General features: G+C 40.7%; 3 protein-coding genes across 3 annotated transcripts; 2 read left to right on the top strand and 1 right to left on the bottom strand.

Moving 5' to 3' along the window:
* Positions 1 to 10,145: 10,145 nt before the first annotated feature.
* K441DRAFT_233232 (uncharacterized protein) lies at positions 10,146 to 11,591 on the top strand. The gene is made up of 3 exons (XM_067640658.1): positions 10,146 to 10,579; positions 10,637 to 11,048; positions 11,107 to 11,591. The coding sequence occupies exons 1-3, from the start codon at positions 10,286 to 10,288 to the stop codon at positions 11,247 to 11,249; spliced, it is 849 nt and encodes a 282-aa protein (XP_067500198.1). The 5' UTR covers positions 10,146 to 10,285; the 3' UTR covers positions 11,250 to 11,591.
* A 674-nt stretch (positions 11,592 to 12,265) lies between these two features.
* K441DRAFT_731543 (uncharacterized protein) lies at positions 12,266 to 13,445 on the bottom strand (the record flags this gene model as incomplete). The annotated part of the gene is made up of 3 exons (XM_067654232.1): positions 12,266 to 12,464; positions 12,537 to 13,050; positions 13,106 to 13,445. The coding sequence occupies 3 exons, from the start codon at positions 13,443 to 13,445 to the stop codon at positions 12,404 to 12,406; spliced, it is 915 nt and encodes a 304-aa protein (XP_067500199.1). The 3' UTR covers positions 12,266 to 12,403.
* A 1,335-nt stretch (positions 13,446 to 14,780) lies between these two features.
* Positions 14,781 to 15,586, top strand: K441DRAFT_233251 (uncharacterized protein). Its single transcript, XM_067640659.1, has 2 exons — positions 14,781 to 15,004; positions 15,059 to 15,586. Exons 1-2 carry the CDS (start codon positions 14,951 to 14,953, stop codon positions 15,434 to 15,436), a joined length of 432 nt encoding a protein of 143 aa, XP_067500200.1. The 5' UTR covers positions 14,781 to 14,950; the 3' UTR covers positions 15,437 to 15,586.
* The last annotated feature ends 2,425 nt before the right edge of the window (positions 15,587 to 18,011 follow it).

Raw genomic sequence — 18,011 nt, forward strand, 5'->3', positions numbered from 1 at the left:
CTCCTTACCTTATAAAGTAAAATCTATATTAGCTGCGATATCTAAACGTTAATAAATGGAATATTACTACTTAGTATAGTAGCCCACTTAGTTAATAAAGGTAGTAAGTTATAATTAATCCTTATAGGACTTCCGCGGATATAAGGATCGCATATAGCTAAGAACGTGGTAATAGCTTTAGCAACGGTTATTTAGAAGTATTAATTTAAACACAAGCTTAGCTATTTAATAGCTGATAACGCCACTAATAATAACGAGCTCTATGAACACCTTTTACAAAGCCTTATAGTGGCAAAAAGGGAACAACTCTAGTGTGTTGACTATATTATAAACCTCGTTGTTAAGGCCTTACTATATGGCAAAGGTGTTAGCAAGCTTAAACACTTGCTGATTAGTACCAGCGATTAAGCTAAATTTAACCTTATGCGGTAGAAAGGTGTTGTTAGAAAAGTTTATAATATTATTAAATATATTATATAATCTATAGCTTACCGCTAGGACTTTACTAAGAATTAAGCTAAGGCTTATATAGAGGACGAGCTCTTTAATTAAGCCGAACTTATACTTATTAAAGACGGTAGCGTTTAGTGGAATTCTACCTACTTTATACTTCAACAGGCGCTACTTCTTAAGAAAGGGATTAATAAATATTTGCTAACTTAGAGGAAGCCTACTAACGATAGCTACGACCTTACGCAAGACTTTCTTACTAAAGAAGATTAGGCGGAAGTTAAGTAGCTTATTAAAATCCTAAAGCCTTTTATATTAGCTACTAAACGTATAAAAGGCGATGCTAATAGCTATAGTGTTAAGGGCTTATATAGAGCTTTATGGGAGTTAATTACAAATATAAAGCTTCTTTACTAGATCCTTATACAAACTTAGTAGAATCTTAAGAATATATACAACTGCTTCCTTAAATCTGGCGTTAATATGGCTCTATAGAAGCTTAATAAGTATTTTAATAAAATAAAAGCTGAGAGCCCATACTACTTTATTGCAGTTATCCTTTATCCCTCTTTTAAACGCGCCTACTTTCGCGATAAGTGGAAACAGTGGCCATAGTGGTAGAAGCATACCGAGAGGTGCATGGAAATAGTATTTAATGACTATATTAATAAGCAAGTAGGCAAGGAAGATAAGGAGGTAGTTAAACCATAATATAGAAAGGTTCCTTATATATCTAGCAACAATTCGGGTAATAAATATTTATAATCTCTACTAGTTAATAAAAACCTTACTTCCTTACGCTTGTAGAAGCGAATTAAGCTTACTACTAAACTTAATTACTACTATAACGCAGGCCTTAAGCTGATTAAGATCCGTAATAAAAACGGCAGTAAGGTGAGCAACGTTGTTCTAAATCCTCTTAACTAGTAGCTTATTATTGGTCGAATCCTTTATTTAACTCTTGCTAAGATTACTCTAGATCTATTCTCTATACTAGTAATAAGCTCTATATACGAGCGAGCTTTTAGCTAAGCTAAGAAGATTATTACCAATAAGCGCAATAGGCTCTTAGCCGATACAGTTAAAGCAGACCAATGTTAAAAATAGTGGCTACTTAAAGGCCTTCTGCCAAGCAGCTTAATTAACTGCATTAACTCCGACGGAGCCTTAGCTACGCCTTAGTTAACGAGTTTAAAAACCAATCTTACTGGCTATAGGTTAGATATAGTGGTAGAAATACTAGATAAGAGAGGTATATTTACTAGAGCTCTCTACCTAATAGAATCTAACTTTAAAATAGAGCTTATAGAGCTTACTTAACCACCTAACCTAAGTCCCTACTACTGACGTCACTACGAACTTCTTCAAAGCCTGCGCGGCGCGGCGATATCTAAATACTATATAAGGTTGATTGAGGTAGATTTGAGATCGGGCAATGTCAATATTTGTACATACAGAAGTACTGTTAAAAATCTAAAATTTGGCTCTATAACTCTATTAAATCTATACAAATTACCCGATTTGGATAAGCGCGCTATTAGCGGTGCAGTTAGCGTATATATTTACCCAGCGAGCGGACAGCAAGTGGTTTAATTGGTATAGTTAGTTAGCGAAGCTCGCTGGACGCTGACTGTTGGCCACACTAGAGCTGCTAAAAATTTGGCCATATAGGAGACAGGTGCTCTACTAGGGCCTATAGATACTATGCAGCTGTATATTTATTTAAAGACTATTTCTGTTCTACCTGTATAACAATAGGCAAGCGTTGCTAGCATACCACCCCTCTTTATATTAATTGTAAAGAAAAACACTTTGCTAATAGTAAAGACTGCGAGACTCTTAAAGCTGCTAAACTAGTATATAAAGAAGATTCTATAAAAGAATAAAACAGATAGGATTCTAGAAGGAGGTAACTCCTACTAGGCTCTTAAAAAGATATTAGAGAGTAAAAGGATAAAAATAAATTACAAAAGGATAGGGATAGGGGTTAGGATTTCTTATAGTTTTTCTTACCATTTTCTTATTCCCTAGTAGTTGTAGTATCTTAGTATTTTACTAGGAAACTATAAACTCCTAATTTAGGAGTTTATAAACTACTAGGATATAGCTACTAGTATATATTAAGCTGCCTAGAAAGGATTTATATATATAAAACTATAGCGCCATAGCCTAAGGCTGCATGCGTAGTATTATACGTAGTATAATACAATAGATGTAATAATAAATAAATAAAAATTGTTATACGCGCACTAAGGCCTTTAATATAAAGTATTAAGGACTATTATACCCTTTACTAGTACCTATATAACGATAGGCAGATATTGTTATAGATTTCGTTATTAACCTACTACCTTATAAACGATATGGCCGTACCTATAAGAATATCCTTATAATAATATACTAACTTATAAAAGAGCGCCACTATATCCTAACCGAAGGTGTAGCCGTTAGCGATATTACTAACACCTTTTTTCGCGAAGTTTACTAACTATATAGGTTACCTAACTTAATTACGTCCGACTAAGGTATATAATTTAACTCTAATATATAGAGACGAATTTACTAACGCCTTAGCATCTCTGTTAAGATGTCTATATTCTTTTACTATAAAACTATTAGGTAACTAGAAAACGCTAATACTAGTATAAAAGCGTACCTATAACAGGTAGTTGCATATAGTTAAGATAACTAGGTAGATTACCTCCTACTAGGTAAATTTATAGTAAATAACTACGTCTTAACCACTATAGGACTTACCCCGTTCTTTATAAACAAGGGTTATTACCCCTAATCTAGTATAAAGCTACTAGAACCTATTAATAAGAAACTGCTATATAGAAAACGCCTTAAGATGCTACTTACTAACTAGTATATAGACTGTATAAAAAATCTACTTAACTACTATAAGGGAGAAATAGCCTAGGCTTAAGTAAAGTAGGCTTACTTTACTAACTATTATAAAATATCACCACCGGAGATATATATTGGCGACTAGGCATAGCTAAATATATATAATATCTCTATATAGAGGCCTATAAAGTTACTTAATTATAAAAACCTTAGCCCCTATTTAATTAAACGAGTTATTAATAGGGAAGCCGTATATAAGCTAGAACTCCCACCTACCCTAGCTACCTATAAGATATAGCCTATATTTTACCTATAGCTACTATACCTCTATTAGCCTAACCCCTTACTAGGGCAAATATAGCCTAAACCCCTACTAGTACTAATCCGAGATAAAAACAAAGATAAGAACTATAAGGAGTGGACTATTAAATAAATTATTAACTCTAAATACTTTAGTAAAGGTAGAGGACAACGGCTTTACTACAGAGCTATATATATAGGATTTAATATAGATTAGCTAGAATAGCAACTATAGGAAGACTTTAAAAATGTAAAGGATTTAATTAATAACTTTTACTATATAAACCTATAGAAACCGGGCCTAAGCAGAGATTTTATACCCAATCCTTTATAGGAGCCCTTATAGAGTTAAACCGTTATACATTACTACGTAAGGGCAAATTACCGTTAAATCGCCGCTAAATTGCGGCAAAGTGCGATTATATAACTAGAATATTATTAAGATGTCTAAGAACTTTAACCGGCGGTTAAAGTTATCTAATTAGTTAGATTTTTAGATGCTAAGCCTTATTATATAATGTTATTTTAAACCTTTAGCAATACCCCCCTTTCTTTTTCTCTATACCTTAAGTGTCCCTTCTATATATATATAGTAACTATAGCATCGCCGGAGCTCCGCCTTTATAAGAGGGAGGGTAGTATTATAAAACCCTACTATAGGGGCCTTTATAGGAGAGCCCCGTGCTCTTATATACACCTCGCGTATAGCTTATATCAGCTACACGTAGGTATATCACCTCCTTACGCCCTCAACCCTTATAATTAATCGCGTAACGTTTTATAGACTCCTTAAATATATACGCTCTATAGCTACTGCCCCCATTCTATAACAATATACTCCACCTAAGTATATCTACTAGTCTCTATATAAGCCAAGCAGTAAACATCCCTATTAAATAACTTAATCAGCTCGTGCTGCGCTGTAGGGACCTATATTATATTGTTTATAGAGCGTTAAGGAGCATGTATTTGCGTACAGGCCTTCCGCTTACAAATTAAGCGTTTAAATAAGGTATTGCGGAGGTCAATTCGGAACTGTTTATGGCCGTTATAGCGGCCTTTATAGTAGTTAGTAGGATAGTAAAAGGATAGTAGAAAGCAATTAATAATTACTATATTAAATAGGAAGTGCTATAGAGGCTTCTAGGTCTGCCTATAGGTTCTCTATATTAAAAAATATAAGCGCAGTTAATCTGTAATATCTACACCGTATATATAATAATTGTACTAGAATATAAAGGTAGAAATAGGTAATAGCTTTTTAAAATTATTACTAAAGACCTTCTGAGTCTATCTAGCGCTGCTAGCAGTAAGGGGAGGATGTTTCTATATAGTAATTCTGGTTTAGCGACCTGGTAATATATAACGTTATTAGATTTTAAGCCTTAAAGTTAAATTATAGAACTTACCGTTGTTAATAGTACTTACAAAAAGCATAATATTAGCGTCCTTTTAAGCAAACTCCATTACCTAGCCGTCTTTAGAAATGGCCCCATATAGTTCTCCCCATAGTATTTAAGCCGCATAGGTTAATTTAAGCTCTATAAGTGTCTAGTTAATTTACTTAGTAAATACCTTCTTCTTCTTCTTTCCTTACGTAGCTGTAACTACCTTAATATCGCCTTTAAGGTCCCCCTGCTCCTTATACTTTATTTTAGTTATTTAAACGGTTCCTACACCCCCAATACTAAGGCATTGTAGTTTTGTAAAAAGCTTAACGCTTATAAATAGGTTATTAAGCCATATAACGTGCTTTCTGGGTAGGTAGAGGCGTTTCTCTATATTAGCGTCTTTTTAGAGGAGTAGATTAAGAACTACTGCCTACGTCTTTAAAAAGCTTTTATTATTAATAAATAACATATCTAAATTAACTAGGCCTTTCCTATTACCTTTAGCGTGCCATATAAAGTCTAAAATATAGCCCTTATTTACTAAAATCTATACTCTAAAGCCTTCTGGTGTAGGTTTTAATGGAATATTAATAATCTCGCATACACGGCCCGTAAAGCGTTAAATTGTTTTGTTAACGGTAAGGTAGGTTTTAGGGTTATAAAGCCTTTTATAAGTAAGCCGAATATACTTAATAACCTTATAAACTCTATTAAATATAGATTTGGGTGATTTATCTAACTTTGGCCATAGTAGTAAGGCCTAGAAGTAACGAGTAAGCTGCTAAAATCGAACGACTCCTATATACTTTTTAACAATATACTCGGCACTATATATATTTAAATTCTTCCAGTAGTCCTCAATACACGATTCTATAGTAATACCTATATATATCTGCACTATAAAGTACGCGTAGAGTTCCTGCTTATATATTAGCTGCTATACGCGTACTTATTTTACATCCTTATTTAACAGATAGAGCTCCGCGTGCTTATTTGTCCACTATAAGCTTATCTATAATCTTATCTATAAAGAAGAGACTAAACAGCTTAAAAGGTTTGTATGTTTTAACGTTAAAAGGTAAATTTAGTAAGCTATAGTCGTCCCAATTATTAATATAGATAGGCTTAAATTTAGGGAGTGGCTAAGGCTTTAGGGGAGGTGTTTTCGCTATCTTATTTGGGGGAACCTTATATTAAGTCTTCTAGATAAGATCTGCATCAATTCTAGCATAATTGGAAGGCATGGTGGTGGTGTATTTAATGGTTAAATTCTATATAGACATACGCGTTATTCTGATTCTGGTGTTCGCGCACGGGCCTTCTCCTCTGCTCGCCCTAACGGGTTAAGGGATACGCTTTAGTTTTAATTCCAGGGGTATAGGTCTAGTCCTATCTGGCTTATAAAGTAGGATATTATTAAGGCCTTCCTAAGCAGCGTAGAGTTGTTTTAGTATCTAAGTATAGCGCGTTAACACGTCGTTACAGACGAAGTTTCTTTTAGGGTGGGATATTATTAAAGCCTTCCTAGGCAGTATAGGGTGAGCTTAGTATAATATTACGGCTTATATAAATGCCTCTAAACCGAAGCTTATAGAATGCTGTATTATAAAGATACTATAGGCAAAACTCCTTAGTACGATACCGGGTATATAACGATACCATTGGTATTACAATCTACACGCCCTAATTAAGCCTTTTTTGGTATAATTAACGATAATCTGACTTTTGACGATATCGTTAGGTGCCTTTACCAAAATCAGTATAACCAGTTTTAATTCGTCGGATTTAGCCTTACCTTGCCGCAAGTTTAGCTATTAACTTTCATTAAAATCTGTTAAATTAAAGGTCTTACTCTCTATATTTAATTTTACCTAATTAATTATAACTAAAAACACCCTAGTCTACTACAATTGGAGGTTACTTGCTGGGCAAGCGACTACCTCCATTAAAAAATTAATTAATCCTTAATATTAGAAATACTAAGCGATAAATTTAAGCAGCTTAATTTAGCTAAATTGCCTTACGGGCAAGGCCTATAAGAGCACGTAGCAGAGCTCTACGCTGGACCTAATCGCGATGCGGAAATAGATAAAAAGGACGCCTAATAACCTTAAATTAAGTTCAATAAGGCGCTAGAGGCCTTACGAACCCTTTAATTGTATAAGGAATAATAGGAAGCTAGTAATAGAGAGGTTATTGTAACTCTATTAAGGCACGATCGTTAAATTTAAGACTGACGGCTTCAAAACACTAAGCAAGTGGCGATCACCTCTTTCTTTTGGTGGAGCCAGTCGCCTAATTACGGCTTCGCGCATGTGGATACACAATACATACTATAATCTTGATTTTTGGTGCATCTTATATACAAAACCTAAATACAACGATACCATTAGTATTACGATACGCTCGGCTGCAGAAGCCATATCGTACTAAGGAGTTTAGCCTGTAAGCTAAAGAGAAGGAAAAGGGGTCGCTAGGACTAATGTAAACAAATATGTAGGGTAAGCCGCCAAGGCGCTAGCTTTGGGCGGGCTAATCGCAGGTCGGCAGAAGATAACGTGCGATAGCGCCGTTATAGCTTGTTTAATTCCCCCACACTGCAAAGCTTACAGCAAAGCTATTATACGTAAAACTATTATATATAGAACTATATACTAAGCTATTATAAAGCCGTATAAAGGCTATATATACAGAGACTTAGTATATAGCTCTACGTATAATAGCTCTATATATAAAGGCTCTACGTATAAAGGCTTTATATATAAAGGTTTTACGTACGGAGGCTCTATAATAGCTCTGTATATAACAGCTCTACGTACGGAGGCTCTATATATGGAGGCTCTGCGTATGGAGGCTCTGCACGAAGCTACGTACGCGGAGCCTCCGTATGCAGAGACTTTATATATAGAGTGTCGTGCAGACCCTCCGTACGTAGAGCCTCTATACCCAGAGCCTTCGCACACAGAGTCTTCGATGCAGAGTCTTCGATGCAGAGTCTTCGATGCAGAGCATCGTGTAGAGCGTTGTGCAGAGCATCGTGCAGGGCATCGTGCAGAGCGTCGTGCGGGGCGTCGTGCGGAGCGTCGTGCAGGGCGTTGTGCAGAGCGTCGTACAGAGCGTCGTGCAGAGTGTCGTACGGAGCTTCCGTACGTAGAGCCTCCATACGCAGAGCCTTCGTACGCAGAGTCTTCGTACGGAGGCTCTGCGCATGGCTCTGCGTACGGAGGCTCTGCATACAGAGGCTCTATATATAATAACGCTACGTACGACTCTGCATATGGGGGCTCTGCGCATGGCTTTACGTACGGCCCTATATGCAGAAGCTCTACGTACGGAGGCACTTTGTACGGAGGCTCTACGTATAGAAGCACTGCGTATAGAGGCTCTGCATACGATAACTCTGCGTATAGCTCTATATACGGAGGCTCTACGTACGGCTCTATATATAACTTCAGTTTGGTGTTTTTTTTGGCCCAGCGCGCCAAGGATTCAATGTGTTAATGCATACGCCAGGTTCTATTTTAAAACTGGCTGCGCTTTCTCCGAGGTTCGGAGTCCTTCAGATCGGCAACCGCGTCAAATTTGCAAGCTAAACCGTGTCCAGTAGTTGAAATGAGGTTATTGGCGTTATATTAACAAGGAGCTCTAAGCTCCTGATTCAGAAATCAGATTAATCTGGAGCTCTCGTATACGCGCCCGATTAACGGCTTTTGGTGATATGGCGACTCTACCCACCCCGATCGCGATACTACTATCGCAATTGCATGCTCTCTATAACGTCATAATCTTTAACTTTCGTGCGTAGAAAACGTAGATTGAGTGGAGGATCTAGAGGGGTAGGAGACTCCATTACTACACTATATACCAAAGTCTCGGATCGCTCACCAAAATTAATTACTCATCACGATTTTAAAATTTGAGAGCCTCCCTTAGACAATGCGATGTATTCGTAAGTTTTAATAAAATATTCTTGTTCCGCAGAACTAGTAAACTACACGCGATCGTCGATCCACATCATGCAGGCGCGATTGGTCATGCAGACCAGCTAATCATGCTAACGATGATACGGAGGCTTTGTTGATACCACGAACTTGATGATTTGGCTTTATTTCAATTGATTGAATTTAGACTCGGCATGTTGTCCATCTGAGGACTTCGATAATACGCTGAAATGTCTGTCCGCGCACTTTTCAGTCCATGGCTCTTACCGCAATTCTTTATCCTTTGTCCTGGCGATTTGCAACTGAACGGTCAAACACTCACATCCCAGAAAGCCTTCTCGAATTCTTAGATTAATTATGGCTCCTGTGGATAGGGCACCGATTATGTAATACAACTAATCTCACGGCGGCAATGTAACGTGCAAACACGCCTAGCACGCCGACTTGTCCCCGTGAGCGTGCCACGCACGAATGGGAGTGAGACGAGCGAGACTCGCGCAGTGGTTGGTTCAAACTCTGCTGAGGCCAGGGCGGCACCACGCTTACCGGTGCCTCCTTTTGCCTCGGATTTTGGGCGGCGCGCGACGAACCATTGACGACAAAAAGTCGAGCACCGTCTGACCTTTTTGGAAGCAGCCGTGGGGTCTCGATCGATTGAAGTTTTGCTGAGCACGGAAACATCATTGCCGGGACAGTGACTTGCCAAAGGTGCAGCTTTGCGCTGGTGCAGCTTGCGCTGGTGAGTGCATTCTGACACCCCGTAGACCCACGCTGCATATAATATTTTTGCCTCCTCGGCTGGGGAAGATCCGTACGATGTATCCGCGTGAGGGTTTTGGTGTTGTATGGGCCACCGACCTGGCTGTTACCCATGTCAGGTACAGCTGTTCCGGGGCGGTGCCCCTCCCCCCACCCCTCGTCCGCCACCACAATGAAAGCTCACGCATTACTCGGAGGGGAGGCCGTTTAAAAGCTTGCTGTCTCCGCAGCGACCATTCACTCAGCTGTTGCAAAGCCCATTCCTCAACAGACTGAAATTCTGGTACTTGCCGAGTTGCTCTCATCTGTTCCATTCTGCTCCATTCACCAAACCCTTTTCGGCCTCGACGTAGCCGTTCGGCTCCAGGTATCTTGCCGTGGCTGATTCTTGCATACTTCCAGGAACCCTGACCACCAGCGGCACTGCATACTTTTATTCATCTCTCACTCGCGTCCACCTTTCTCACCTTTTCACCTTTCCACCTTCTTCACCTTCTTCACTCACCTTCACCAGGGCTCTTCATCTGCCCTGTTCTTAAGCTTCTTGCTCTCCTCTGATAGCCATCGACGATCCTTTGCCCAACTAAGGCCGCTATGGATCCCAACGACTGTGTTGAAAAAATGGACGACCCAATTCTGCCGCTCAGCCCGCCGCACAGCCCGCCGCACAGCCCGCCGCAGAGTAAATCAACTACGATTAACACTGTGGTACCACAGGCGACCATTGCAAATGCAAGAAATGTAAACAAGCTGTCGGATATGTACGAAAATAATCCCGGTATTGCTGCCCTTGCTCGTTCATACAGGCCAACCCGCAAGCGCATCTACCCCTTCTTCCCCCTCCGCAAGAAGATTATTAGCTATTTAATGTGTTGTCTTCCAGAAGAGGTACCGCGCATGAACTTCCTTTAGATGTAACCGAGAAAGCTAATGTGGAAGCAATAGCCGTCTTTCGATTGCATTGTTAAGTTCGCAATCATGAACAACAGCCAAGAGATACTTATCCATCGCTTCGCTGGCGGTGTAAAGGATACAGGTCTTGATGTGACAGTTCTCTCCTGCGCGTATTTCGCCAAGTATTTAGAGCCGTACGGCGTGTGCGTTAGCAGACACCATGGCGGCGCGAAAACCATCTTCCGAACCGTAGATGGGTCAGAGATCAAGTCTACTGGCACTGTCTATATGCGATTTCTTATTGAGGGAGAGACAAAGTTTATTGAGGCTCTCTTTGAGGTGTCAGAGGTCCCTATTGAAGGGTTTGAGGTCGTGATCGGTGCGGACATTATCGGGAAATATTATCGACTTATTCCCTTTGGATGCCCTGGCACTCGTGAACCACAACCTCCATCAGTATCCCGTAGGTATAATAATCCATTACTTATCATGTTCTACTACTAACAGAAATACCTTTCTAGAACAGGAACTAGCTGAAGCTGCACGAATAAAGCAGGAAACGTCGGCCGCAGATCTCGTTATCAAGAAGGACTTCAAATCCAAACAGCTTCAAAACGGAACCGCAACATCACCGTCACATCTAGCAACGCGCTCCCTGGCTTGAAGGCCTTGATCACAACACATTATGTAGTCACATCACGACTTTCTCCGACTTAAAGACTATTCCGATCTCTACGATGTTACGATGTTACGACGCTACGCTAGATACGCTCTCACTACTCTTACGCTTCAACCACCCCTCGACCCTGCCGCCCACCTAGCCACCTCTACTACTGCCTGGCTACTCGGTCGCTCATTAATCTCGAGTCCCAAGCACCTCTAGTTACCGAAACTGATCCAGAATCACGTGTATGGTAGCTTAGTAATAGCTTGGCGAGGGGTTTACCTCCCTGCCGAGCCTTTCGATAGAATAGATAATCTTCCTCTCAACTTGAACTTCTATCAGAAACCGAGGAGGCTTCTCGCCAATTACGGATTCCCTTCAATTTTCGTCATAACTGCCAGTATTTCTGAGTTAACTCTTCCAAGGCAGATGCGCCGTTACTCTTAGTAGAAATATCCAATTTTCCCCCAGCTTCTATCTACACGGTTCTTTTATCCCTTCTTGGAAAAATTCTTGCGGCATCTTGCACAGCGCTCTTTCCTATCTCCCTTATATTTTACAGCCCGGTCATAGTATTTTACTTCGTACATTCTCTAGTGTCTGACCGGATTAGTATCAAAGTGGATTCTTCTGGAGTTTTGGATATACCCCAACACATAGAAGCTTTTCTTTATTATTTCGAATTAACGAGCGGCCAACTTCCACTTCTGGTTTCCGTTTGAAGACATCGGCCATCGCATTACCCGACAGGGACCGCTTAGTAGTTTTAGCATATTTCTGCGGCTTTTGTTAACCATGGATGGCAGAATAGGTAAAAAGGCATGGACCAACGAACAACATTTCTCTTTTGCCTTCAGCGAAGCGGCAAAAGTTGTCATGTATGACGAATTATATGCTGATGGGCTAAGCTGGGCTCTCCGGCTACTATTTTAAACTGGCTTTTCACTTATTTGCTCTCCAGTGTCTTTTTGTTCCCGGAAACCTTGATGTAGTATTCCTTATTCCTATTTTGTTCTCGTTGCCTACCGCATTCTAGACTTGACTACAAAATCACCTCGGTACTACTTCTGCCATGTAGGAAACAATGACATTTACGATACTAGGGATTACTCTTCCCTACTCTGAAAGCAACGACTTCATGGGCGTGAATTGCGCTACCCATTTTTGCCGTTTGTTCCATTGGTTCCAACAAATACTACCTGGACAGCGGCAAACCTATAAAGAGTCAGAACTAAGACACAGTATCTCAAGGTCCCTTCCAGCATAGAAAATCAATCTAAGACGTACGCAGCAGTGACGGCGAAAACTTCGCTTCTCTTCGCGTTTGTGAAGCCGAGAAGGCAAAGCGAGACGATGATATTAAAGCCTGCAATGATGGCAAGCCGTGCAAGTATCGACCTGATGCAGTACAGGATGATGATTGAAGAGACGGGCAGCAATGAGGCAAGGATGCTGGTGATCCAGTACGTGATGCGCAGCAGCTTACTATCTAAGTAGACGACCCTCCCGTCGACAGGCGACGGTTTGCGCCAGCGGTGGCCACCATATCGGAAGAATATCTTCATACCCGTGCCGGTTACCCACTTCGAGAATGGGTCCTCATTATGCCGGGCCTGTAAAGTGACTAGATCCGGAACATGNAACTTTGGCTCTGCTACCGAGCCCCAAATATCCGCGTCCGGGCCGGTCATTATTAGGGGGCCCATATCGCGTGATTGCATATATCGCTGAATATATTCTAGGTCGTATTCAGAGGGTTCCGGCATACTAGTAAGGAAATATTGTAGCCTTAGAGCTTTATCTAGCGCCGTGAACGTTAGTAATAGGCCTTCTTTCTATACTAACTATTTACTTACTATACTCTTTTAATTTTGCCTTAATCTCCATCACCAGCCTTAGTTGCCTATTATCCCCAGGCGTCATTGGGTTAAGTAAAAAGAAACAGTCTCGAGAATATTTGCTCTTATACAGCTGATCGCTCCGGCTATCCTCCCGCTCTAATTCACGGAGGTCGTTCTCCAGATGGATGAGTTCAGACTGCATGTAAAGCAGCATCTGAGCATTCAGCGTTCCAAATCGGCGGAACATGGCCATCTCTGGAACCATACCCATTCTTTCGCCAAGTTTTGGATACCCGGGAATCAGATCGTGGAGAAAGTTTGCAGCGGCTGAGGTACCGGCACCCTTGTTCGCCATATGCAGCGGCTTATTGGAGGCGACTGACGCTTCCCAACTGCTAGATTGTATCGAGTAGCTAGCGGTCAAAACAAATAAACGAACAAGCAACCAGATCTTCCAAGTCAAGGCGTTGGTTCCGAAAATGTGCAGATATGGCTCCCCAGCCCCGTAGGGAACCTTTAGAAGAGGTTATCATGGGTTATTCTACAACAGATCCATCCCTGGTCTTCGGTATTATTCGCAAGGCTGAGAAGCTGACAGGCATCTGCTACTTCAATGGGCTGCAGCTGACGGTTGGGGTTAACATGCAGCTGACCATTATGGAACAACTGAGTCTTATGGGCTGCAATTTGAATAGGCTTGTAGTGTCAGCGCCTTGCAGCACAATTACAGACCCTCCCCGCATTAGACAGTTTCGTCAGCCAATATGCAGGCAAGGCAAGGTAAAATACGGTCGTAGGTCTACATTTGATTTGATCAAAACGTTCTGAAGCCACAAAGAATTTTTTTTTTAAACAAAAGCCTCCTGCAGACTAACCATATAATTTTGGGAGAGTCCGTATGCGCTATCCGTAGCCGGTGGAAGAGGCAACGAGGCAATATGTCACGTTACTCTCATTTTCCAGGTGAGTGTGACCCTCGCCCGGCGTCTACTCAATGCCTAACTTCACGGTCGCTCGTGGACCGGGCCGGGCCGTATATGACTGGCATTGTGCAATACTATATACAAGACAACCCTGTTCAAGCCAGAAAACCGGAAGTTTAGGGACTCTCATGAAAGTACGAAAAACTCAAAACGCATTCGGCTGCGGCCACATGTCCGGCTGCGGGAATTACGCATCCCAGGGATTACAAATTATCTGTAAACAACCACCAACCACGCCTAAGAGCATCTTATCAATGCGGGACGGCTTTACTCTTCGGTCCGATGCAGCTATTTCTTCGATAGATCTAATTATTCCTGACAGCCTTGCGGTTTGCGCGGACTAGAAAATAATAGCAGTGGCTTCTCGTGTCTTTCGTCCCAACAGATTCAGTCCGCCGACATAGGCTTGGCTGTGCGAATAATATCATGCATGTGCTCCTGCACAGGCCAGCTAGAGCTTTAGTGTGGGTCCACTTGGCGGGGGTCCCACTTGGCAGAGAGGAAGCCTTACTTAGGCAGAATTGTCTAGGGTTATGATCACAACAATCGAAATTCGCGACCAAATCATCTCCACAACCCTGGCGAAATACCCCAAACTAATACAATGTTTCTGTCATGGTTACTATTCAACAGGCAAACTAGAGGCGTGCCGCAGTACGACAAAAGCAGGCAGGGCAGCGCGAAACCCGAGGGCGCAGCAGGAAGGGGTCAGCGCATTCGGCCAATTGGACCCCCGCGCCAGTACAAACGCTCATAAATGGGACGACCTGCACTTTTTCCGAGGCTGATTCTGAACAATTGAGTGAGCCTTTAGTGTGCCTCGTCGTAACAAGTTACCATTTACAAGATCACATACGCCCATACATGTGTCCCTATCATGCAGCAATGGATATTATCCCTATGCTCTTGTCTTTCCCGGCCACGTCCAAAGGTATTTCTTTAATTCCAGCCGAGATGGCCCAAAATTTGCTTATCTGTTTCTCAGGGCAATGATCACAACCACCTCCATCGTACCATTGACATCTACACCAACCTTGACACCGATCCACTTTCCTCAAGATTAGCAACCCTATCTCTCAACGCTGATTCCGATTTGAATCTTATTTCCAAAAAACTCGTTAACGAAGTATTGAGCATCGAAACTCGCCCACATGACAAAGGAGTAGTTAGTGTTGATGGGCAGCAGGTGCGTTTACAAGGCTATGTAGACATACGTTGGAGCATAAATAGTGCGCCTCGAAAGATATATAGCACAAGATTCTACGTACCAGAGATAGATGATCCATCCTTCGATGTCAGACTAGCAAAACAAACCATCCAAGAATACGGGCTGCTGAAATCAAAATCTACAAGATACTGGTAGCCCTTGGATTGTAATCTCTCTCTACAACCTTTTTCTGTTGAATCGTAGCACTAATGCGTCTCCAACACAGCTCACCAAATAAATTTGTTTTCTCGTCTGTTTCGATTCCTTCCAGCTAGTTTTGATACGTCCGAGCCGCTTGCAGTGAGCCTAATTTTGGTTTCATCATACGCGTCATCTCTTCTCAGAACGACCCTATAATATTCCACGATGACACAAGGATTAACCCCTTTTCTGATGTTGCATTACGGCTGCTTTCCTCCTTGGAGCGAATCATGGACAATCACACTGTTGCATAGTTCAACTATCCAGACACTCCGTAGACAACGAAATTACAACGGTTGCGAGTGACCCTGGCGGTTGGTTTTGGCGCTGGTTGTCAATTTTAGGTTTCGAAATTTTGAGGATCAAAGTTAAAGTGCTTTTGGGAGCATGAATTCGAGAGATTACGATCATAGTGCTGATAATACTACGGCTGTACATGTGCTATCATACAACGAGTTGGTGTCTTAAGTTTCTTAATGAGGCTTCGCGTAGGATTTGGTAGAGCTCTCGCGGGGCGTTTGGTAGAGATTTTATAGGGCTCCGTGCAGAGCCCCGTATACAGCTTATTCCCTAAGCTTTCTTACAAAGCTCCTCCCAAAGTTCCACACCTCCATACCTTTACAGAAGCTTGTAATCGTTGCTCCTCCACCATAATAGCTTGTGGGGTGGTGCAGATTAGATGCATTACATGAGAAGGGAGATATCTATAAAGTTATAGAGCGAATTTACGACATCTGCAGTAGAAAAATTATTACTATATAAGCAGGGCATAGATGTGGTTCTTTTTACGTGACTCCCCAATTATATATAGTATATTCTTGGCAGTATAAAATTAACTGCTAAGCCCCTAAATAGATTAATTAACGCTTAATATAATATCTAGTAGTTAAAAAGAGGGGTTTTAAAGTCTTTAGACCTTACATATAGGCCACTACTAGTCGCACACTCCCTAATTACTGCGCGCACCCCTCCCCCCCTCCCCGGAACAGGCTTAGATCCTATTTCCTTATCTAAATATCTTTATATTAACTACGTATAGTTACGCGTACATAGCCTTCTTAATTACCGCCCCGTTTAGTATATTATATTCTAGTTTATGCTATTAAGTGAAACCTAAGTAGATAGTTATATAGGTATAAGGTATGGGGCGACCTAGGGGTGACTTGCCCGTAAGGCACGTGCAAAGCACGTGCCTAGGGAAAACCCCTCCTACCTCGCACACAGACTCCTCCTTTTCCCTTAAGGATTCGTCTCTGTCTATACAATATACCCTATTATTCTATTATTAGACTCCCTATCTATATCCTTACCTTATATTTAAATCCTTACCAATCCCCTTAGGAGGAGAGCTGGTTTAATTTTTCTATAATGCCTCTAAAAAGAAAACCAATGCCTATACCCAACGGTAATACGCTAGCGATGTAACCGCAGAACGCCTTAGGATCTAGTATAGACGAAACCGCTAAAAGTATACTAGTAGCATCTAAGCCACCTTATAAACCTTAAAACGATTAAATATCTATAAACGTTAGAAATTAGTTTAATTTATATACCTAGACTTAATAGGAGCTTAGTAAGGTTACTAGCGTTCTGCCTAATACCGCTAATATAAAGGAGCTAGATAAGCTAGCTAAGAAAATAGTCAACTTATAGAGTATTATTAATTTAATAAAGCCCTCCTATGGCCTCTTTAGTAAAAAGTATAAGTTATATAGTAAACGCATACGCTAAATAAATCTTAACGCCCTAGTTAAGAAGTTACTACTTAATATTAACGGTATTACTTAATAGTATTTTAACTGGTGGATTACTGCAGTTAAGAACCGATTTAAGGTTAATAATACTAACTATAACTATAAGCGATGTACGCGCTAGGCTATTAAAGGTCTTATAAAAGAAAAGATAATTACCTAACTAGTTTATTACCGGTTAGGTACTAAGAATAAGGGTCCTTTACTATAGGATAAGTTTAAGACTATAGTCTAAGACCAAATTAGAAACCCTATAGTAAGACGCTTTAATAACGCTATAATATACTATATAGCTATTATAAAGGAGAACTAGAGGTTTAATGTCTTCCTAGACTATATATATAGCTTAGAGGACCTCTTTTTATATACCCCTTTTATTAATCCTAAATAATAGGTAGACTTTTAGTTCTTATATTTTTTAGCCTACCTATAAGCAGAGCTCTTTTAATAGAATTTTACCTAATGGGTAAGAATAGCTAAGGACCTTTTTAATAAAATCCGCTGTATAGAGTAATTACTTAATACTATAAAGCTTACAGAAAATCACGTAAGGGGTAGCGGTAAATTATTGCGTATAAATATGACGGTGCTAGTGCGCGTTACCTGCCACATTTAACTAATTAGGATTTTCCATGCCCGGTATAGAAAATCGCTATTGGCTCGCTTACCACTAGCGCCTTGGCGGCCCTCGCGATATATCTACCTACTACCCCTAAACGATTCTCCTTCTTCTTCTTTTCCTTAGCTTAGTATCTTTACTAGATAGTAATCCACAAGCT

Source organism: Cenococcum geophilum (genome assembly GCF_001692895.1).
Source record: "Cenococcum geophilum 1.58 unplaced genomic scaffold K441scaffold_45, whole genome shotgun sequence".
In the NCBI taxonomy this organism is placed as follows: domain Eukaryota; kingdom Fungi; phylum Ascomycota; class Dothideomycetes; order Gloniales; family Gloniaceae; genus Cenococcum; species Cenococcum geophilum.

Bases quoted from the DNA above. Each gene is read 5' to 3' on its own strand.
- K441DRAFT_233232 (XM_067640658.1), top strand. From the start codon at position 10,286: ATGGATCCCAACGACTGTGTTGAAAAAATGGACGACCCAATTCTGCCG. The intron at 10,580-10,636 runs GTACCGCGCATG...TGGAAGCAATAG, and splicing joins TGTGTTGTCTTCCAGAAGAG to CCGTCTTTCGATTGCATTGT. The intron at 11,049-11,106 runs GTAGGTATAATA...ATACCTTTCTAG, and splicing joins ACAACCTCCATCAGTATCCC to AACAGGAACTAGCTGAAGCT.
- K441DRAFT_233251 (XM_067640659.1), top strand. From the start codon at position 14,951: ATGCAGCAATGGATATTATCCCTATGCTCTTGTCTTTCCCGGCCACGT. The intron at 15,005-15,058 runs GTATTTCTTTAA...TCTGTTTCTCAG, and splicing joins TTTCCCGGCCACGTCCAAAG to GGCAATGATCACAACCACCT.